Source organism: Sapajus apella, unplaced genomic scaffold, assembly GCF_009761245.1.
Source record: "Sapajus apella isolate SASKATOON/1434 unplaced genomic scaffold, GSC_monkey_1.0 scaffold132, whole genome shotgun sequence".
Taxonomy (NCBI): Eukaryota; Metazoa; Chordata; class Mammalia; order Primates; family Cebidae; genus Sapajus; species Sapajus apella.
Genome location: NW_022437072.1, coordinates 265,943 through 290,519, shown reverse-complemented (window position 1 = coordinate 290,519; position 24,577 = coordinate 265,943). Strand labels below are relative to the sequence as shown.

The window sequence follows — 24,577 nt, the reverse complement described above, 5'->3', positions numbered from 1 at the left end:
CTCGTTTCTTAAAGTTGATGGAAAAATTTTTAGGAAATGACATTAAACAATCATTGAATATGTAATTACATTTTCAGGAATGTTAATGTTGTTATTCAATCTTTTTTACTTAAAATTTTATCCTTAAAATTACTCATCAGTGATAACTTGTGAAATAAAATAACATATGGTGTGAAAGAGATCACCTGTGTGAGATGTACACCTGATATTTTATTAAAAATCCTCACTTCTAAGTATTCAAAAACCTGCAATAGCTTTCTTTTCTTTTATTAAACCAGAATACCTAGAATTGTCACTTAGGGTGGGGAGTGAGCTGAGGAGGTAGGTATTGTTATTGAAGGTCTTTGATTGGGATTCTATTAGAGGTTGTTTAACATCCAGTTTCAACAAACCATTTGACACCTGCTGTATATTTTTAGGTACTATCAAGCATCTACTGTTTCTACGTAGTGAAAATTTGATTTGTGGCTTCTTTCACATCATTAGAGAAAACTTGAGAGGCAACCATTAAACATAAAGTCTTGCTCTATGGGAACAAGAAAGAAGTTGTAAACTGACTGTAAAGAGAAAATTCAAATACCTGATGAAAGGGATCATGTCAGGGTATTTGAGGATTAGTTGAAATTTAGATTTTAGACCTCAGCACAGTTCTAAATTGGAGAGAGGACCATGCTGTTCTATCAGAACAGGGAGCCCCTACGGGAAAAGCACAGCTCTGACCAGCTTGGTCACTTACCAGCCTTGTGATCTTAGGAAATAACTGAGATTTTTTTCTTTTCACATCTAAAAGTGGGAATGCGATTTTAATTTCTAAGGTTCCTTTTATCTTCAGAAGTCTATTTCTTCTCTGAGAATAATTTTAAAGTTTCCCATTTAAATAGAGAGTAAATAAGGTTGGAATCTCTAGAATAAATGTTAAAACGTATAGCTATTTTCCACTAAGTGCACCTTTAGGCACACTGAATGCTTCACAACCAATTTCTATTTATGTCTTCTTTTCAAGAATTTGCAAATGTACAGGGAATATTCCATTTGCATATGTTTAAATGTTTATTTTTCATGACGAAGGGGAGACAAAATTTTGTTTATCAAATGAGTAGTTTGTGAAAACATAAAATAAGTCATGCTATTTTTCCTACATTTTTTAATGTTCAAACAATCTAAAAATACAAATATCAGTACAGATGAATAAATCTGTGCAAAGAAAAGGGAAACATGGGAGATCTGTTCAATCTTTACAGCTTCTCATATTGAAATGAAATTATTCCTATTTGTCACAGGATATTTATATATAGAATGAAACAATTTTAGAAACATCTAAAAATAGATGCATGTTAAAAATTGGGTTTTATAAACAAGTATCAGTGCGGAAGGAGTGAATGAATACTTCCCCACAATCGAGTAGATAAGTTTGCAAATTTTTAAATTTTATGACTTGCTGTATACTTCATCATATAAGGATTTATCCATGTTCCTTAGTCTTCCTCTTTCTTTTGTATTTCTATTAATATAAGAAAATCAGTATTCCCCACCCTTAAGGCCCTTTTCTTACATAACTCATCACATTTCATATATGATGTCATTGAATTGAACCAAGTGATATATTTTGAAAAACTTTGGTCCATGGTGCATTCAGCCATATACATTCCCGTGATTAAAAACAAAATAATTTGAGAGATATAGCAGTTTCCATAGCCACCACATTATTAGAAATAGTTAGAAATAAATGGTTGAAAAAAAAACAGTTAAATATATTAAATGAATGCTTGTATTTTGGTTCAGAATTTCTCTTTTTACAAAAGTGAGATTTTTGAATAAAGCAATGGTATTTAAAATCGCGTATATGATGCTCAAAAGTCTTCCATTCTGCCACGTGAAGATATGTATAATTCCTTACATTTATAATGTAAGAAGAATATTCAGTTTCAAATATCTCTATAAACTTTGTTTGCACTCCGCCAGTAGGAGATTAAGTAGCTGGTAAAACAAATACATTCTAAACAAATGACTTAGAAATTCAGGCTTGATGTGTTTGTAAGACAAAACGTTATTTGTCTGCTTGGGTAAAAAAAAAATATTTTCTAAATCCTAAAAACAAAACAAAAGACATGCATTGTGCTTGTATATTTAAACTACTGTAGCCTGGAATGAAGTACAGTGATTAATTAGTTAACATTTACCTTCCTCACAAAAAAGGGAGCCATTTTTTATGATTTGCAACCTGTTGACGATTGACCAGTTTTTTATAAATCTCTGACTTTAGAAATCGAGGAAAAGAATCCTTGGCCATGAGACTATAGATTAATTTCTGAGCCTCATCAAAGCATTTGAGTGTTGGTTCAGCAATATTCTTTGAGATGAGGTCTCTGGTGCTGAAGTCAATGTTAATCTGTGGGAAATAAAGTTGCATGTCATTGGATTAGTTTAATCAAAGAATGCACAGTTTATACACACATATTATTTCTAAACACAAAGCTAATCTGATCCAAAATAGCAGAAAGGTCATGTATTCATTTTCTAGAATGCAAAATACATGCTTGGTTTAATTATTTTTCCTTGCTTGAGAAGGGTAGCACTGACAGGGAACAGTGGTAAAACCTTATTTTGAGATTTATTTAAAAAAAAAAAAAGGCAAAGTGAAAAAGCAAGCAAGGTGTTTTACAACTTTACATTCTTTTTCCACCTTCCTTTTCATTCCAGATACTTTGATGTGAACACATAAAATGTGATTTTTAGTAGGCACAACTATTACTGGAATGTATTAGGTTGGAATACACCAGCTCCTTCCCCTTCTCCATATTTTCCTTTGTTCCTCACAACACTGCTTTTCTTTTTGATTTGTGTTTCTTTCTGTTTGATAAAGGATGAAATGACATCCCCTCTTCACTGATTCCCATCTGTCCCACAGAATATGTATCTATATATAATGTCCCTGTTTCCTTGGCATTTCCACCCATAGGCGTTTCCAGCAGGTCTGATGGAGATCTATTATATTGAAACACACCATTCACCTGCAAATAAATAAAATGCTCCAAACCTGCTTGTGGAGATACTAGGAACCCACATATTCCAGGATATGTTCTGAGAAGCAGAAAAGTTTATATCAAAGTTATCTAACTTAAACTGAAAATAGTCATGAAGTTTCAAAGATTTTTGTTTTTCTTTGAGACGGAGTTTCTCCCTTGATGCCCGGGCTGGGGTGCAGTGGTGCAGTCTTGGCTCATTGCAACCTCTGCTTCCCAGGTTCAAGCGATTCTCCTTCCTCAGCCTCCCGAGTAGCTGAGATTACAGGCATGCGCCACCATGCCCGGCTAATTTCTGTATTATTACACAAACATATATCTATGTAAATATATATACACACATATATTTACATTTTGAACATCCTGTACTATTCCTGGCACACTGTAAGGACTCAATACATACATGTATTAGATAGTGAAAAAATGGTTCTACATTTGTTTAAAATAATGTTTAAATTTTAGAGAGAACTCTTCAATTTCAACATAATAATGCTAATTAATATTATTATTGAAATATATTAACCTTGTACTTCAGACTTATTCTCATCATTTTTCTTATTTGCCTGTTTTCCTACTAAGGAACTACCAGCATCAGCAATTGATAGGTAACTGATGAACAGATATACTGTTCTCTGGAGATATTCAGTAGTCATATAAAGCTGTGTCTTGACAATTCAGCTTAATGTCAGTGACAAAACATCATACCCAAATGTTTGTGTAAACGTAATTTTATTTCTTCAAGTTGTTTGAGCTAGAAACATAGGAATTTTTTGACACCTCTTTTTTCTCTGATCACTTATCTTGTGTGTCAGTGTGTGTGTACATGCACATATACATGTAAATTCTTTTATTTCCTAATTTCACAATGGTCTTGCTCATTCTCTTATTTCTCCAGCTTAGGGTTTCACAAGCAACATTTTCCCTAAGCTAGGGAATTTACCATTTATCTGATGCCTCTTTTTGCAGTATCTTTCCATTCTGAGCATAGTGAACAGTATTACTAAATCAGTTTTACCAAAATATAACTTTTATCATATAAAAATTCAGCTGAAAACTCTATTTTCTATAACGTAAAACTTAAACATCTTACTGTGGCATTTGAGATTCTTCACACCCTGATTTTAATATGTTATTTTGAAATTAACTTCTATTTTTTCCTATTGATATGCATAAGCTGGACTACTTTCGGTTCCCAAAGTGAATATTTTACCTAAAACTTTTGTTTTACCATCTAAAATTCCTCTTTCCTCACAATTGTATCCTGCACAGATCTTCTTCCTCCTTTATTATTTAGCTTAAGTTGAATATCCTCTAAGAAGCCTTCCTTGTTCACAGAAAGTAAGTCACTATAATTTCCTTTTTATTATATTCAATTTTGGTTTAAAAATATCTAGAAAATCGGCCATGCATGGTGGCTCACACCTGTAGTCCTAGCACTTTGAGAGGCTGAGGTCAGGAGTTTGAGACCAGCCTGGTCCAATATAGTGAACACCGTCTCTACTAAAAATACAAAAATTAGATGGGTGTGGTATCAGGCACGTGCAATCCCAGCTACTTGGGAGGCTGAAGCAGGAGAATTGCTTGATCCCAGGAGTTGGAGGTTGCAGTGAGCTGAGGTAATGCCATTGCACTCCAGCCTGGGTCACAGAGCAAGACTCAGTCCAAAAAAAAAAAATTGCCAGAAAATTGATTTCTTAAACAGATTTGAATACAAAAGCTTCTGATAATGTTAAGTGTTCAGTATGATTATCAGAGAAAGATTTGTCACTACAGATGGATTCAATAGTTCATGACCTGGAATTAAGTTGTCTTTTGTTTACTTTCTTTTCTCTATTTCTTTTACTAATGTTTTTATTCTCCACAAGTCTTTCAAAAATATAAACAGAGCAGATATATATTCCTCAAGTTCTGCTCACGTCTTTTTTTTCTAGAATTTCCTTAGTGACTCTTGCCTTCTCCATGGCAAAGTATTTTGAGTAATAACATCAACTCTAAAATGATCATAAGGATACTTCAAGATGATTATTTTAACTGTAAATAATGTTATTTTAATTAAATACTAGTACTGATGTGCTGTCTTCAAATGGCTATTTTATGCTAAATATCACACACCCTTATAAGGTAGATATTATTATCCTTTTGCAGGGGATAAAGTCTAACACATTTTTGAAAACCTAGCTATTTTATTTTTAGTAATTTTTCAGCTTATACATTTGGTGTATTTATGGAGTAGGTGCTTAGGAACTCTGCTAGGATTTGAAGATAAAAGATGATTAAGGTAAAAAGTCAATCAAGAAGACAGATTTGGAAAAAGCAACCCCAAAGAAAATATGTGTTTCTTAAAGGAAGAGCTTTCTGAAGGAAATGAAATTTTAAGCTCATTTTTCAAGTAGTAGTATGACTGAGATATCAAAGAGGAGACTTGCACTTGGAATGGTAAAGTGGAAGAAGCCCTGTGGGTTTTGAGGAGAAGAAAGGCAAATTGCAAAAGGCATAAAGGTGCCAAATCATGTAGGACATTGTAGGTCTTGTTAAGGACTTTTTTACTTATTCTGAGGCCAATGAGGAGAATTTTAAGTAAGGGACTGATGTAACCACATGTTTGAAAAAGCATCGCTGGCTCCCATGTGGTGTCATAGCTGGCTGTGGATGAAGGAAAGAAAAATTAGGATACCATTCCAGAAGATCAGGAGGACAATTTGTGGTGAATTAGGTTTGGTAATGTCACAGAGAGTAAAGGGAAGTGCATAGACATCAAAGCTATTCAGAAAGTAGAATGAATGGGACTTGTGATTGAATAGTTATGAGACAGGGCAAGGGAGAACATCTTTTTAAGAATGGCTGGATTTTAGACATAGTCTAAAGAAAGAGATGACAGAAAGTGCTGGTGGATTGAATATAGGGTATATGAAAAAGAGAAGAGCCAAGGGATGACTACAAATTATTTAGCCAGAATAGAGAAGAAAAGAGTTGTCATTAACAGAGATGGAGAGAGCTTGGGTTGAAGAAAGCTTTGAGCAGGAAATCAGGACTCAGATGTAAATTTGTTAAGTTTGAGATTCCCTTTATAGCCATAGAACTGGAACAGATCATCAGGAGAGTGAGTGTAAGCAGAGAATGGATAAGGAGTGTCTCTTCTCCTTATAATACATACTGGATTATGAGTAGAAACAGGAAAAGAAATGGTGAGAGATTAATCAGTATGGGGGAAAGAAATCCACTCCTAGAAGCCTATTTAAAATATTTCCATTAAGAGGGAGTAATAGATTTTGTTAAATGGCCCTAGAAGTCAATTCTGTTGATGCATGAAACTATGCTATCCAGTGTGCCTTATACTTTCTTCTCAACTCACTTGAAATTTTAGTGAGTTTTCTATATATATAATATATATTATACATATATATTATATATAACTGAAATATTAAAAAGGAGGCTTGCACATGGAATGGTAAACTGGAACATACATATATATATATATATATAAACATATATATATACACATTTATTTACATAAACATATACATATATTTCTTTACATATTATCTATATTACATATATATATTCCTTTAATAAAGTCACCCCTTGGGACATGTCTGTGAACTGCACTCCCGACCTTGCACTCCTCTCAAATGTGATTTTTGGCTGGATTCTACCAGAAGATACTTGGATACACTTCTCTCTGTAAAAGTGAGACAGGTGAAATATTGAGTTTGAAGTATACTGAAGGTGGGACTCCATCAGGAGGTGACCCTCTAGAAACTCAGAACTTCCAGCTGCGTGTTGAAGGCACTCCTGAGCCGTTGGAAGCTACAGGGAAACTTAGACTTTGCTGAGCCTCTCAAACTGTGAACTGCAGAGCATGGGCTGAATCTTCTAACAATTAATGAAATAGTGCCATATGTATTTTATCTACTGATATAAATACTTGTATTTTGTTTGTATGAATACCCTTTGGTTTCAACGACTTTCGATAGTATGTTTGTGAAACAACATTTTATTTGCTTATTTTTCAAAAGGTCATAATTATCTTAGATGTCAGACTCCACTCCACTGCCAGTCTTAGAAAACAAGACACAGGATTGTGGTTCTTAGAAAATGACAGCTGAGATGTCATCACAACCGTTTAGAGACTTTTAAATCCCATCAGTTTTGAAAATGTCTTGACACAGCTGGCACTGACAACAATCCATTGCATTAAAATGACTGCTTTCTGAATGATGTTTGAGGTAGTTGTGTAAAAACAATTTTATTATAAAGACCCAGGGTATTTTAACACGCATGTGATTTTTGTTAACTGAAAGTGATGCACACCAAATTTATTTTCTCTACACTGGCAGTCTTAAATTCTTTTGGCTTTCAGCAAATTACTTCAGCAGAAAGAACACATTTTAAAGTGTACCTGTTGGCTCTCTTGTGACCCTAAACTGTGCTTTATATATTTTTACATAATTTGAATGAAAAGTTTTCAACTGTGCTCTCACATTCAAATTAGATAGCCTTTCCTCATTTAGAATGTATAGAGTAGCAGGAGACAGTCATTATGCAAAGAGTGTGTGCATGCATATGTAAAACGCCTTACAAAAATGGAGCCAGCAGCATCTAGACCTCATTCACAACAGAGCTTAAAAATTACTATTCAAATTAAGGCCATCTATCATCATGTTTTTGGTTGCATAATTCTTTTAATCACCGCTAACACCTCAAGTATTACTTCATTTTGGCATCATTAAAAGCAAATGAATATCCTAAAGTGTATTCTCAAAGGTGGCTATTAAAGTTGAATATAATATAGTTTGTAACATCTAGAAGGAATTCATCCCTGCACAAGACTGGACCCTTTTGTTGTCCTTGGCTTTGGAGGCAGAAATAAATGATACAAGTTGGGAGGTAGGATTAGCACCTTAAATTGGGAAAGAAAAGTGAGAGAAATGTAATTCAAAACCATCTTGATTAATTAGACAAGTAGTCAAAGCAAAGACAGAATTGAATAGAAACCAGATGCCTCTCCGATGTCTGTGGTGATAAAGGAGATGACATGTATTAAATCATAACATGTACAGATTGCTAAGAATAGCTGTACCAAAGCTACAGCTACGCTGGAGCAACTGAAAGGGAATCAGATTGACCTGTTTCCTTCATCGGCGCCAACATGCTAATCTAAGGTCAATTGAAGTGGCACAGAGACACGGAAGTTTAAATAACACCTGAGCCATTGGTTTTTGAGTTGAGATGCAGAAATTATTTTTTGAAGCACAGACTGATTCTGTGGGTTATTAGAAGAAATACTTCTGACACTTTTTTCTTCTAATGTCATATTTAAATCTGGGCTTCACAGTCTAAGAAGTTACACAAATTAGAATATGAGAAGAGAAAACTTTTGATAGAAAGGAAGATATATTGTATGTGACTAGATAATTTTATGCTTCTGCCTTTAGCATAAACATCAAGTATCCCAGGCTGTGTCATAAACACTTAAAATGAGTGGCGGACCTAGGGGAAGAAATTTGAAACCTAAAGCATGGGCTGAAGGCCTCCTTCTCCATGGATCATAATGACTGCAGGGCTTTTATCTCTAAGGCTCAGCTTATTTTTCACCTTAAAATGTGAATGAGTGTAATACTTCCCTAAGAGAGTGAGCGCGATGACCAAATGAGATAATCCATTTAAAGCTCTGTGCAGATATTATTTATGGTTTCTTTAGCGCCCCTTTTCTCTCTCTCTACCTCCGTCTTCCTGTGTCTCCCTTTCTCCTGTTGAAGGAGAGCTCTATAAGATGGAGTGAATACACATGCCGAAATCATAGGGATCCAGAAGGCGCAGTTGCCTCCATTTCTGCTTGAACACACACCGTACTAGGCTCCTTTCACTGCTGGCCCAGTGTTCTGGGCACCGGCGAGTCGTCTGCTTGGCCCTTCTTCCTCTTCCTCTCCTATTTTTCTCTCTTCTCATCTTGTCTAGTTTTCCTCTACAGTCAAATTTCTGTTCAAAACTTACACTTCTTCGAAATAAATTCCCTGATCGTCTAGGCTTGGATTTTCCTGTTGCATTCTACCACCTTACCTTGTATTTCCTTCTTAGGACACTCATGGAAGTTTATTGTAATTATTGATTTTTATCTGGCATCTTCCTACCAGAATACGGGGAAGGATCTACTAAGGGACCATGACTGTCTTTTTCTTAGTTGCACCAGCGTAATGCTTAGCAGATAGTAGACATTCAAGTATTGATTAATGAACAAAAACTTAGGAAATTAACAAATAATCAAACACATTGTATCCAAAGATGATTCTGTAGCTGGGGGAGCACTTTTATCTATCAGTAGTCACTGCAGGACAGAAATAAGCTACTCAAAATAACATCAACATATGGAGGAAGTGGCATTTAAATGCACCGAAAAAATACGAATGTAAAATGGAGTATACAAATTGGCATTACAGTAATAGCATAAAATGCTTCTAGAGGCCTATTTTCAAGGACTTTTCTCTGCCAATAATGGGTATGTCTATGTCTTACCTTAAGACTCAGTTTAAAACTATTCTTATATATGATAAGGGCCTTATCTCAATATGCTGCTGTCTCACTGCTATTCAGTCAGCATATCCTTCCAGGTATCATAAAAATAATTTCATCTTTGTTTTGCACTTAATGATTTCCTGCTTTGCCATTTTCTCTAGTTCTATACATGTTATTTTTTAACCCAACTATATTGACGGTTCTTTAGAACCAGAGTAAAGGTAGAATTTCTACTTATTTTATTTTCTTATGTTTCCTTATCAAGAGCTGCCTAGCACAGCAACACATTGTGTTATACTGATGTGTTTATTATCTGTTCTCCTGCCTAGGCCGAGCTTCCCTTCCATGGAGGGATTTTATCTTGTAAGGATGTGAGTAGGTGCAGAAGAAAAAACATTTACTGCCGGGCGCGGTGGCTCAAGCCTGTAATCCCAGCACTTTGGGAGGCCGAGGCGGGTGGATCACGAAGTCAAGAGATCGAGACCATCCTGGTGAACATGGTGAAACCCCGTCTCTACTAAAAATACAAAAATTCAGCTGGGCATGGTGGCGCGTGCCTGTAATCCCAGCGACTCAGGAGGCTGAGGCAGGAGGATTGCCTGAACCCAGGAGGCGGAGGTTGCGGTGAGCCGAGATCGCACCATTGCACTCCAGCCTGGGTAACAAGAGCGAAACTCCGTCTCAAAAAAAAAAAAAAAAAAAGAAAAAACATTTACTGATGTGAAAGATAACGTGACTCGATAAGGAGCACTGTGTTGCATCAAAGATACAAGTAGGAAGCTAAACACAAACGTTAAAAGTGTCCTGCACAGACCCCTGAAGGTGTTTTCCCCTTTGGGACTATAAGTTCTTCTTTGTTTTATGAGGTATAGTGTCCTCACATTTGCTAGATACACTTAAGAATTAAACATTTTATGCTTTGTTTAAACTTAAGAAACTACCAATGTGTTTTTTATGGATTGTCGATAGTCTGAAATTGAAAACATAATTTTTAAACATTCCACCATTTGATTCTATTTTCTAATTTAATACAATGACAATTAACATTAAAATTTATCTTTAATGACATATTTTCATCCTCTATGACTTCAATATAGAGGAAAGATGACATAAATGTATATATTTAAAATATGTTAATCTCTTAGCTGAATCTGAAAATATTAATATTTAAAAACATTATTTTCTCAAAGTAATATTTTATTGAAAATTCACTAATTTGAAATTAGTGATCCAAGTTGAAGAAAAAATAAATACAAATTTAAGAATTTTCTTTGCCACTCCCACGTTATAAGTATGTATAAAGTAGAGACACTTTAAAAATATTTACTGCTTCCCTAATAATTTTTTTTTTACTTTCAAGTCACTTAGTCAAAATACCTGGGTCATAATTTTTTTTTCTGCTGTATTTTCTCCTGAAGCCTTCTAGGCACAATTTATTCAATGAGCAACTCTTTTAATTTGGACCTGGCAATTTGTAAACCCATTTTTATAATATGTGTTCACATTTACACTTCTTTCAAGTCTTAACATTCCTTGTCTACATATGCTTTTAGAAATAAGCTAAGAGTTGTTTCAATAGTTACTTTCAATAGCACTTATCATGACTTGTTTAAAGAAAGAAAGGAATTAACATTCCTTGAAAACTGTTCTGCATGGCGTAAACCCTAGACACACGATCTCATGTATCATTCTCATTTTTCCTATGTTAATGTATTATGCTTTTTCAGATGAGGAAACTGAGGCAGAAACATAAATAGCTTATGACAAAATTATATACAAGTGAGGGATCAGGATTTGAACCCAGCTCTAGATATTTCTAAACTTTAGTTTTTCCTGCTGCATCATACTAACACCCTATTAATTTGGGATCCAGAGAGAAGGCAGCGCTTTAAAGGAGAGGACATAAAATCCAGCTGAAATGATCATCTCTTGTAGAGACCTGAAAGTTCAATATGTAGTCTTTGCCTATTAGGTAGGAAACTGATTCCCATTAGTAATGTCAATTTATAGTCGGGGATCATTTAGTAAGTCTTACATAGTTTAATTGAAATTGTCCAATTGCATCAGTAAAGAATTATTAAGTTATATTAGCAGTGAAATAAATGAAATACAGATATAAGACGTTGAAAAAAAAGAAAACAGGGTATAACAGGCATATGACATAGGTAACGTGACCTTGTTATTGTTCTTTATCAAGGAAGTTGGTTATAATTTAGATTCTTTATAAGATTCAGTTATACAACTACCATGGAATACAGAATATAGAAAAATGGAGACTATTTCCATATAAATATCCTTCCTGATTTAATTTTCTACTAGTAAAAATCGTATCTTCCAACCGTCTCAAATATGTCACCTGGTCTTGTCAAGTCTGTCTACTCAATAAATCTAGAGTACTTCCCGTCATTTCTTTATCTCTACTGCCGCCTGCCTATCCCACCTCATCCGCAGCTCCTCTCCTCACATTAGCGACATCAAAATGCCTGCAATTTCAGGAAAATGCTAGGGAGCTTTACATATTGGGGCTCTCAGTGCTGAAATGTGTTTCTTCATTTGTTCTTTTCTTAAAATAGGACTCATTTTTCATGTGTGAACCATACTGCAAGTCTAGCCTTAACTCTCCAGGTAGATGAAATCACTCTTTCCTACCATGCTAATAATTAACTTTCAATGAAGTTGTATTATTATATCACCTATTATGTATTTGACTAGTTTTATTATGTGTCAGTCTCTTCTTTAACTCTGTAACTTCACTGTGGGAACAGATCCTCAAAAAATCAGTTTAATGAATAAATATATTAATAGTATCACAATAGTTAACATATAACTGATGAACTATAGAGAAATGCCTTAAAGATTGCAATTGGTATAATATATAACAAGCAAACTCCCTTTAGTAATTTGAATAGAAAACGATTAATAGTAAATAATAGAAAGGCTATTTCAAATATATGTGTGTATATATATATGTATATATATAAACATAGGCCGTCTATATAAATATATATAAACATAGGCCATTTATATACATATCTATACTTGCATGTCTTCAATTAATTTGGTAATATCTAATAGTAGCATTTTTAGAGACACTTCAAAGAAAGACTATAATTTATTACCTGAAAAGCAGCCATAAATTTAATTGTTTTATTTTATCAAAATTAGATGGACAATCTATAAAAAGTTGTGAGTTTTATATCCCAAAATAATAGCTATACTATGTAGTTAAATTATTACAACATAAACTAATTTTGGAAAAAAAGTTAGGGAAATAAACTATTTTATTAAAATTGATAATTTATTATATATTATAACCTTAAATTAAGCTATAATTAAAAGACATTTCCTATTAGAAGATTTTTCACATACAACACTTCAAAATATTATCCTAAAGCAAATACTGTTAATTAGATGAATTCATCAAGGAGGAAAAAATACGACTTTCAAAGCAATATAACAATAAGTAGGATATTTGCAGGGTTAATTTCAAAGCATTTTAGGGAATGACACATCAATCAACCTGACAAATCTTACATGCAACATTGTCAATTTTCCTGAATTATGTATTGATTTTTAGATGGTGACTTGGAAATAAATGTTGAAATAGCTCCATAGGAATTAAAGTTCTTTTATCCCCCGTGAATTCCAGGCCATGCTTCATTTGTCCCTGTGGCCATTAATGTAATACTAGACGAATACATGCTGCAGTAATTGATGTCTATCCAAAACTTGAACTGTTAGCAATATGGTAACTTAAATTATGTCTCATCTTTTCTGAGAGTGTTTACATTTTATCTAGTCTATCTTTTTTCCTGTAAATACAACCATCCTCTCATTCCATGAATCCTCCTCATTTTGGAACAGAATATATAGTGCTGGTCACTTATAAAGATATCAACATTTAGCTCTTGTAGGAAAGATGACTGGTACTAGTAGTTTATGTTGGATACTAGTAGTTTAATGGAGTTTCCTGTTTGTAGACTACTTAAGCATGAATGCTCTTTGCTTACATAATATATTCAGCAACAAATCCAAAGCAGTTTACAAATGTAAATTGCTTAAACTTTACTGTTAAAATTTTAGAAGAATGTGGAGATGATCATGGTTTTGGCTCTGGAAATTCAGTCAACTATAAATGAGATATTCCACACACAAAACACTTTTAGGGGCTATGATCAGAGTCATTGCAGGTTTCTCTCCAAGGCTTTTTCTAGGTCCCTGACCTTGAAGCAGCACAGATGAGTCCTGATCACTTGGTACAGAGCCCCCCATCTTTGGCTCAATTTTACCATGAAAGAAATAAAGGCAAGTGACATGTTAATTTGTTTAAATTAATCACCACATATTAATTTTTTTAAATATTCAAGGATGCCACCCATATTGTCTTTGTCTAACTCCTGTTTTGCAAAAGAAAAAGAAGAAACTACACTGGAAATTCAGCAGCATTTGGAAGTAGGATTTATTTTGCTTTGGCTCTAGCACTGTTTGAGATATTAGGCATTATTTTTCAAGGGCCTGAGTATTGTTCCAAGGAGACAGAAATGTTAGTATTGAAAGTATTGAATATAGTAAGTATTGAAAAATACTGAATCAATGAAAAAAAGAGAATCATCTTAAGGAACTTCCATTGGAATCTACTGACATTTTCTATTTAGACACATAGTGACAATTTGATTATCCCTTAGATGGATTTAAGGTCTTCTCATTGGGGGCAGATCTGTTAGGGGATGGCGCTTCACTGTTCTGAAGCAGTTCACTCACCTCTTTGGGTGCATCAGCTTCAATGAATTCAGAATAAATCATCCTGGCTTTGGAAGCGATTTTTTCTGCATTTGTCGTTTTTTTAAAGTCTTCACAGGCAAGCCAGAACTCAACATTTTCTTCACTAAACTCTGATTTTAGAAATGTTCGAAAAGCATCTAGACCAGCTATGAAATATATGAGAAAAACTTTTGTATAATAGCATACAGAGTAGTAATATGACCAAAACGAGAACATTGTATAGTATGAGCACCTACTGAGTATTCAGTGGCAAATATTGAGCGTTCCACCTAAATGTAGTGTATATTTTAGTTGCTAGTTTTAGGAGAATTTATTTTGGATTAGCAATTGTTAACATAAAAAATATATATTTCTACAAGGAGATTCGCTAACCAAGAAAACCTGTACTTTTTCTATTTGAGAAATCTAAAGTTTGGCGGTCTTGACGGTAGTCACTTCACAGGAAGTGCATGGATCTTGCTGTTAAGGTTTATTGCACTAAGCCCAGGTCAAAGTAATGACGTTATACTCAGCTCAGGGTCAGAATGTGTTTGTTGCTATGAGTTGGTAAGTAACAAAATTTGATGCCAAAGTGTTAAATTGTATTGGTTTGGGCTTAAAGCAAAGGAAGAAGAGCTAGCATTTACTAGTTTTGGGTAAATATACAGCCAACTCAATCTCAAAGCCGAGAAAGTAACTGGCAAGATATTTGGTGTGAATCCTTCTCTCCTGTGTCAATAAGCAATTTTAATTCCATAAAGTAAATACAAACATGTGGGTTCTCCTCCAATGCTGCCTTACGTAAAACATTGCTGCTTTCCATTCTCCCTTGCAGTACCTGTTCATGGTGTCTTCCTCCTCCTCCCAGGTATTATCCTTAGCATGCACTTCTCCAGAAACTTTAGACCAGGAACTACAAACGGACTCACTTACTCACAGGCTTGTTTACTTTGGCTTGCCTATGATATGCTCTTTTAAATTTAAGAACAACCGGCAGGGCTTGCAGTCCGTGATTCCCGCGGGTCTCACCTCTTCCCCTTATCTTACTTTCAGTCAAATTTACTTGTTCCCAGAGGTATTTGATATTGTGACCATTTGTTTAGATCCTCCCTTCTCTATTTTCCTCATCACAACGTGCCAGGAAACATTCTCCTTTGGCATACCCAGGGCTTACATGAGAAGGTAAACGCCTCTAGTTACACAACAGGTCGGAAAGATCATGATGGTATTCCCACTGCGGACAAAACTAAACCAATACATGTGGGTCATGTTATTCAGTGTCACAGCTTGTACCCTTTTTCTGGCTGCCTCTGTGAGAATGTATATCTCTCCGAGGAGTAAAACATGTCAGCACTTTTGCCACTCAGAGAAATTTGCCTTCCAAAATGTGGGTGGTTTTCTCCCCCACCTGCCAGGAGGGCTCCCTTTGCATGTGCTCCAAGCAGCTGCTCCTTTCCTGCAGGCGAAGAGAGTTAATCCTTCAAGTTCCAAATTTCAGGAGAAGTAAGTTTTTGGAAAAGCAGGGGATAAACAAAATTGGCTACAGAAATAGAAAATAATAAAAGAAAAGTGAATGAAAAAAGGATTAACTCTGTTGTTTATGGGTTGTTGCCTGTAGAAAGCAAAAGTGAAGTTTATCAAGATAGAAAAGGACTTCCTGGGGCAGAATTAAAGCGTCTGAAAACACTGGATTAAAATAGATTTAACAGATTTTTAAAAAGTTATTTGAAATAAAGTTCAAATAACAAGTCATTGCAAAAGGTTATCAGGTGCCAGTTAAAAGTCTTGGTTGAAATACTGGAGAGTGGTTGTGGTTAATATATGAGCGCTATATAAAAATTCAATTAACTTCACATTCCTCGCATTTAAAAATACGTCCAAGAAGTTTCTGTGACACAAATTTAGTTATAAAAATCCTCTTAGTAACACTCAATTAAAATTTTTCTTGAATTCAGTTCAAACAATGATGAATTTCAGAGATTTAAGCAGAATTTATGCTAAGATCTGTTTTATATAGAAAATAAAGTGTTATTTAATAATATGAAAAGAATATTGTAGAATCATGCCTGGCAATATTTTATATGTGCATCATCAAGGCATATGGAGCTTCTCCTTAGGAAGATTTTCTAAATGCATCCGAGAGAGATGGGAAGTTAGAGATCAACATACAATTATTATTTTCTCCTGCTCGCCACTTATTTAATGAGGGGCTACTCTCAACTAACAATGTTTTCCTCCTCCCATAGCTTGGTTTAGGACCCAATGGAACAAAATAAACAACTTAAACCACTAAACCTGGGGCTAGTTACCTCTGTGTTGAACATGATATTTTGTTGATCTACTCCGCTATACATAGTTTCAATGTTCAGAAGATGCCAAATGATTTTAAAGTAATATGGTACATAAAATTATTATCAGAGGGCACGCTCCACAGAATGGAATCCTTACTGGTTAGTATCAACAAAGGGTGTTAAATGGAATATGTCAGCATTATGGGGTGAAAACTAAGCTAATGCATATGCTTAGTGCATGCAAAGTATGTCTCCAAATCAACAAAAACAACTAGGTAATTTGTTAAGTCCTTTAGCTGTTTAAAGCATTAGAAAGCATTTGTGCTATTGCCATATCTCTGGTATTATAAAAAGCAAAACCAAACTGTTCAGATGAATCTATGACTTTTCTATTTCATGTGGGCATGAAATATAAAATCCCAGAGGGTATGCAGAGAAAAGAATTGGCCTTCATCTCACCCTTCCTGCCTCTCCTCTGTAGCACTGTTGTATAGACTTCCACTACTCTGGAGCCTTCTGAGTCACAACACACAGAGATAATTCAGTAAGGCTTTCAGCAAACTTGATCTGTCCCATTGGTTATACACTTAAGGAGAAAGGAAATACAGCACTTAACACTTAGAAAACTGCAATTTCATATTCTAATGTCTTTAATGTATCTTCTTAGGTGGATTCTGGAAGTTACACGGATTATTTGATGTTTATGCTTTAAAAATTAGTTACTTAGAAATACTATGTTTATAGTATCTAAATTCATCTAAGTCAGTCTAACTTTATACATAAATAAGTAGCTATGAAGAATTTATTCAGCTTTATGTGTTTTACATTTTTCTAATCTAATTTTTATGTTTATGAATTTAAAATAAAATGCCATTTGATTTATACAAATAATACTATATTATAAACATTTTCTATCTGTGTTTCACAGTGCCATTTTTCCCCTTTCAGATGAGATAGAATTGCTGATTATTTGTAACACAAACAGAAGTTATATCTTTGTAAATGATTATTTTGTATATAACTTGTGTCGACTAAGATATTGTGTTAAAGCCTAGGATATTGTATTTATAATTGGCCAAAATGACCTTACTGAATATCATTCTATCAATTATAAATACATATTCACAATATACATATTAATGTACAGATATGCATTTTAATATGTTTTCATATTCACTGAAAATGAGAATAACTCAATTGATATAAAGTACTTTAAAATACTTTTTATTTGGGCCAAGAGTACGTGTAAATCACGTGATTTATTTAAATTTTCAACTTTTCAACAGTTTGTATGTTTCTTTCAACTTGTGCCAAAGGCTGTCATGATATACATCAAATTATGGTGAGCCAGCTGGGTGCGGTGGCTCATGCCTGTAATCCCAGCACTTTGAGAGGTCGAGGCTGGCAGATCACCTGAGGTCAGAAGTTCTAGATCAGCCTGGCCAACATGGCGAACTCCCGTCTCTACTAAAAATAAAAAAATTAGCTGGATGTGGTGGCATGCCCCTGTAGTTCTTGCTACTCAGGAGGCTGAGGCAAGAGAATCCTTTGAACCTGGCAGGCGGAGGTTGCAGTGAGCCAAGATCTCGTTACTGCACTCCAGTCTAGGTGATAAAGTAAGACTCCATCTCAAAAACAAAAAACAAAAACCAAAATTATAGTGAGCCTAGGGCTGGCGCAGTGGCTCGCACCTGAACCCTGGCACTTTGGAAGGCCGAGGCAGGTAGATCACTTGAGGCCAGGTGTTTGATACCAACCTGGAAGACGTGGTGAAACGCTGTCTCTACTAAAAGTACAAAAACGAGCCAGGCCTGGTGGTGCCTGTCTGTAATCTCAGCTACTCAGGAGGCTGAGGAATGAGCATCACTTGAATCCGGGAGGTGGAGGTTGCAGTGAGCTGAGATCATGGCACTGCATTCCAGCCTGATTGACAGAGTGAGACTCTGTATTAAAAAAAAAAGCTAAAGTGAGTCTAAGGAACCGAAAATTTCTCTTGATACTTTGAATTTTCCTTTTGTTTTAAAGTACAGAGTTCCTACAAACTTATTTTAGGCCCAACCTGATTCCATTTAGATTTTATTTTTTTATGAATTTATGATTGTCAAGAATTTTAAACTTCATTAAGTTCATACTTTATGATATGTTACCAACTTTCAGAATTTATTTATATTTAATTATTGTATTTTAAGCCTATTATTAGCTAGATCTTACCTTGGTTGGCTAAAAGTGTGTCCATATTTTCAGACCATGTCATTGCTTCTGTAGTTGGTGACCTGTAGAAACAGCATCTACCCTTGAAAATAGCATTGTGATCTTTTTCTTCTGTAACCAGTAATAATATTTGAGCTATGTATATTTTGAATTACATCATTCTAATGAAGTTCATGCTGTTAATCAAACAGCCAAAGGTCAAAAAGTTATATAATGTTATTTTACAGTAGATAGTTATAGTGACATAAAGTGGGATGTAATTTGACATCAGCAAATTATTTATTAATCTAGCTGACAGTGTTAATATCATTTGAAAATTCTAATAAAAGCGTAAAAGTTATTGGTTCTGTGGATCAATGGTGAATATCTTTTCAACTATGAATATATTATTTGTTAATTTATGTAGCATTACTCTAGTCAAAAAGTTATGATAGCAATGGTGATGAATAAGCTATTTTCTAAGTTTTTGTAGTATAAAAATTACCTATTTCTTAATTATGCATCTCAAAAAAGCTCAAAAACGTTTTAAGAATTTCTATCATGTGATGATCTTAAAAACATTTTGTTCATAATATTTCAAAAAGTCTTTTCCTACTCTGAGGCAGCCTTTATTTCTCTTTAGACTGGTATACTTCTAGGTCTGATATGATTTATTTAAATCTAGGAATCTGTCAAGACAGAATAATATCTTTTCCAAAGCAGTCAAAAAATTTATAGACTTAAGTCTTCTGCAGAGTGTTACTTTTGGGGATGTGATGTAGAAATAATAAATCAGGTTTAAGATATAAATTTTTTGAGATGCAAATACATCATATATTATTCCTCTTAATAAACAAAGATCCTGATGAAAGAAGCCCCTATCCATAGAATGCATCTTCTGCCCAGAAAAAAAACACGTTGGATTATATAGCTGTGATGTACAAATGACTTAATTATAGAAAGAGAGGGTCCAGTTTAAAGTTTGTATTGAAATTATCAGTAAAATAGAGAAAAACTCATATATGTTAATTCTAATAAAAATTTTGTATTTGCACAGCAAGGTGACTAATCTTAAATAGATTAGGGTGAAGTGATTCCTACGCTTTTGCCTTCTATGACTTCCTGTGATTTGCTGCAGTTTTATAGTTTTCGCTAGGATTGGTTGTACTCCCTCTCCTGGTGCAGCTGCTGTTGCATTTTCAGCTGATAATGGTCATCCTCGTTGAGGACACACAGTGAAGACAATGTAGCTAAGAACTCATTTTACTGTTTTCCATTGCTCACATTTCCAATCTTAAATTTCCTTCACCAGTTGTAAGCAGCTGACTTTCTTTCCTCTCTTGACTTAGTAAATCTTGCAGACACAAGATTACCTGCGAAACCATTTGGAAATGGTGTTTTTTCTTTTTTTTCATTCAAATGGACACAAAAATTGTGTTTTTCAGTTTCTATCTTTCATAAATGGAGGATGAGACACAATCCTAGATTTAATTTTACATTGAAGAGATTTTGTGTACTCTATAACCTGTTTCTCGAATAAGCTTATATTTTATATAACTCAAATATTAGATCCTTTAGGAATTCTAAAGTTATCATATGGTCATTTAAAATACACATGCTTAAACATATTCTTATTTGTACACTAAAATTTGGTTGTTAGCAGGGTATTCAAATTAAAAGCTACTTAGACCTGTGGAACATATTCTAATGAATAGGATAGAGAGGAGCCTGGCCATGCAGAATGCCCATTTTGAATGAGGAACAGGTTTCCAGGAAAAACAGTGAAAAATAGGATCTAGACAAATTCATTCAAAGACAAACATCTATATTCCCATTAGTATGTAAGTTATCTGATGACAGGACTAAATGTTATTTTCTAGCACCAAGAACAGTGTGTCTAGTCTATGAAATATTGAACATATTAACAAGTAAACAAAAGATGACAAAACTGCAACTACTGGCGCATATTAAAGCCTTCAATGGAAGAGGGTAAATGGCCTTCAAAATTCTGATAAATTACAATGATAAAAAATTATTGAAAGGTATAGCTAAATTGTATTAGCTTCAAAGACATAGGGTGTTCTGGGCAAGAGAAGAGGAAAAATGCTGTGAAAATATCGCTGGGGAATTAATGGATCATGATGGACCTCACTCTCAACTCTGAGGTGTATAAGGTTGAAGAGAATAGCCAGCATCCACTTAGAAGGCGTCAGGACAAGTCGTGTCCTTTAGGGACAGGTGGGTTTTACTTAAGTCAGAAGCAAAAAGGCATATTCCATGAAGAGCTTTTTGGACGTAAAGGAGTATTTATAGAATGAAGGCATTTAAATAAATAATAGCCGTTTTTATTGTCTTCATTAATGTAGAGAAGCAGTGAAAGAAAGAAAGCAAAGTGTAGGAGATGGTATGGAACCAAGGATAAAAGAAAAGTTCCTAATGTTCTGAATTATGGAGATATAGTATTATAGATATAAATATTTGAAATATAGAGATCTATATTTGAATCTGAAACATAGTAAAATGTTACAGATATTTTATAGATAAACACATGGAATACTATAGGTAATAGAATTATGGATGTGCGACTATCTTCGTATTAATTAAGGTCCACAAAATGCTGACATGGTTATAAAGAGAAAATACTGCCCATCAGCTCTGAAGGAGTACTTCTACTGGCATGTAACAATGCTTGGAATGCCCTCAGCTCATTCTTTTCTAGCCTATTTCTTATCCTGAAAGGTGAATTTTGACTATCTGAGATGTTGAAAGAGTTGGAGGTCATACAGCACTTCTTTTAAGAAATTAGGTAAAATGTAACTATTTTAAGAAGTAATGCTTGTTTGTTACCAGTTAAAATTGTAAAATTTGGGGTTTCTTGTCATTTTGTGGAAGAGCAAATTGTGGCATATATGAATAAACTGAAATATAATATTTATCACAGCACTAAAATGCACAGAAATGTATTAGATGTTTACAATGTATACCATATTGTGTTAAGCATGTCATATACTTTACCTCATTTCATCTTGAAAAATAACAGTCTGTTTTATTCCAATATTACCAATGAGTAAAGAGGGTCAGGTATACAAGTAAGTAGTGTAATATTCCACAGACAATAATGGACAGAGTTAGAATTGAAACACAAGTGTGTCTGCTTTAACCCAAATTCTTTCATGTTTCTTAAATACAAGAGATGAGTTAATACACATATATTTGTACTTTATTCATGTTTTAGAACATTTATAATAACTATCTGGAAAGTGATTTTTCTGTAATAGAGATTTATCATACTTCATAGAAACATATTTCCTCTAAATAATAGTGAAATTGTGGTAACTAGCTGCTCAATTGAAAGTTTACACAAGACAGAGATTCTTAAAGCTTGTGTATTATCAAATAAAAATAGGACATGTCTTATGGTAGATGGGAGTAAGAAATATCATCTTGTGTTTTCAAGAAATGTAACTATATAAATGCTAAGAAAGAAATTTATTGAATAAAAGTTGAAGAAAAAAGAGGGTGATTGATTTTAAACTCTACTGACTTGGTTGATTTTTACTTGATATGTGTTATCTGAAATAAATGGACAATGGCCACGCCCTCATTTCTTTTTTTTCTTCCTTTCATTGAATTTTAACAGAAGTTTTGTCTGGCTCTTCTCATTTGTGTGTTTATTTCTCGTAAAATTGGGATGCATAATCAGAGTAGGTTTTTGTTCGTGTATGATTTGCCATGAAAAGTCACTGTGTCTTGAGCCAAAATGACACTTCGTACTTCATGGGGTTTTGGCTGTTTTCCTTTCTATTTTCTTCATTAGGCAGGTGCCATCAAGGCTAGCAGTACCCATATTATATGTCCGGAGAAGAGCCAGGCCAGATGGGAACTGCGTGAAAGCTACCAGTTATCTTGCTAATTGTGCCAGCTAGAACCAGTTGTATTGCATTAAAAAATGTGGAATCCAACAACTTAGCTGTTCACACTCAATTAGCAGTGTGCTGGAGAATGGAAAACTCAAGCAAGGAGTCCATGTGCTCCAGGAAGTGACAGCTGCTTCCTTACCCAGCATTTAATATCCATATAAAAATTTTTCAGTAAGTATTGTGATAATTTTTGCAAGGATCATGTCTATGTTATGTCTCTAATTCAGCTCATAATTTTAGAAAGCATTACATAAAGAAAGCTCAGTGGCCTATCTTGACTTTATAATCTTTCTTTAGCCCACATAAAGAATAAATCGCAAAAGTAAGCCACAAATTCTTGACATATTTTCAAAAAGAATAGAGAAAGGAGAAAAAATCAGGAAGAAAGCCAACTATTAGAGTATTTATCATAACTGAAGGATGTAAACATCGAGACTAAGGAAGGCTCAAATGCTTCATTTGTACACATTCTGGGGTAAAAATAGCTGGAAACAGCAACTCACTTCACTGGCATTTTTCGTTCCACTGTCTGTCACAGATGATGCCGAGTTTCTCTTTCTGACTGATCTTCAAGCTGAAGGTAATGTGACAGCAGGAACATTACAATTAGTGTGCAAATACCTATCCTCTGGGTTACAAATTGCATTCTTTAAATCATGCTATTCTCAGCTTTTTTTCATTTTGCTATTAACTTTTCATTGGTCAAAGCACTTAAACATCTAAGTAATAAATAACACTTCAAAGAAATGTTACATTTCTCTGAGCCTATGGCATCATTGAAATAAATTTCGTTTGAAAGTTTGTTTTCTAAAGTTCATATTAATCTATTTACAAGACAACTATTGTTCACAGGAGGTTAAATCAATATATACTATGATATACATATTGAAATATATATATATATATATATAGTTAGTATTCACCTTTACATCTTTAATCTAAAACATCATTTTGTTTCCCTTTGTTCTTTGATTTTCAGAGAATCTGAGGAAGGCTCTATATTTATACTTATCTTAAACAGTTACATATGTTTAGCTATTTAAGCAATTTTACTCATGAACTAAAATATTCTAATAGACACTGCAGTTTTATTTGAAATTTATGCAGTTTTTATAGCTTAGTAACATACATTTCTCTCTTACTTGTAACCGTGGATCTCATGTCATTTTATGCCAATATTTCTTTATGCAATGAGATGTTTAATGTAATAAGGCTAATGTATTTATCAAAATAAAGGCAATATATTGGTAATTTTAATTATAGTCAAAGTTTTATAACTCCATGCTTTGTCAAGCTTTTACCTCAATGCAATAGAGTTCTTTGGTAGTAAAATTCAACTGTTACGTGTTTATGACCCTCAGTGTCAATTAAAAACTCCTGAAAGATTGACAGTTTTTAAGGTGGGAAAAAAAAAAGGAGTGAGAAGAAGGTGGAAAATGTTCTTTTCTTTGACTTAGCGTGGAAGTGCCCTAGTTGATCTATAGAAATCCTTAGTATGAGTGGCCCTGGACTAATGAGATTGAGAGAAGTAGAAGAAATGACCTAAAAATTCAGTGTATCATTAAGAAGGGAAATCATCAATTAGCCCAATCCCTTTTGTTAATTCAAGCACCATTAAGTAATTTTCTTATGATAAGCAAAAACTGATTCATTAAACATATTTTGACTTTTTGTTTTGCTCAGGGGGATAATGAAGTCTTAATTTTATAATATATGTTTGAAAATAGTACAGTTTGGAAAATAAACTATCAACATTTAAAGAACCCTCTTGGTAAAAATAAATGCAAAGTCTTTAAGAAATAGGAGTCAGGATTAGGTTTGTTTTACATTAAAACATTAAAACAAAAATTTAAATTTCTATTTTGAGTTCAGTGCAATT

General features: G+C 34.0%; 1 protein-coding gene across 1 annotated transcript; it reads right to left on the bottom strand.

Annotated features, from left to right (window-relative positions):
* Nucleotides 1-1,037: 1,037 nt before the first annotated feature.
* RGS21 (regulator of G protein signaling 21) lies at nt 1,038-18,974 on the bottom strand. Its single transcript, XM_032262905.1, has 4 exons — nt 18,955-18,974; nt 18,800-18,861; nt 14,298-14,464; nt 1,038-2,389 (listed from the first exon to the last, which is right to left on the bottom strand). Exons 1-4 carry the CDS (start codon nt 18,972-18,974, stop codon nt 2,186-2,188), a joined length of 453 nt encoding a protein of 150 aa, XP_032118796.1. The 3' UTR covers nt 1,038-2,185.
* Between the last annotated feature and the right edge of the window lie 5,603 nt (nt 18,975-24,577).

Bases quoted from the DNA above. Each gene is read 5' to 3' on its own strand.
- RGS21 (XM_032262905.1), bottom strand. From the start codon at position 18,974: ATGAACTTCATTAGAATGAT. The intron at 18,862-18,954 runs GTAATTCAAAAT...CTGTTTCTACAG, and splicing joins ATGAACTTCATTAGAATGAT to GTCACCAACTACAGAAGCAA. The intron at 2,390-14,297 runs GTGAGTGAACTG...TATTTCCCACAG, and splicing joins AAGCTGATGCACCCAAAGAG to ATTAACATTGACTTCAGCAC.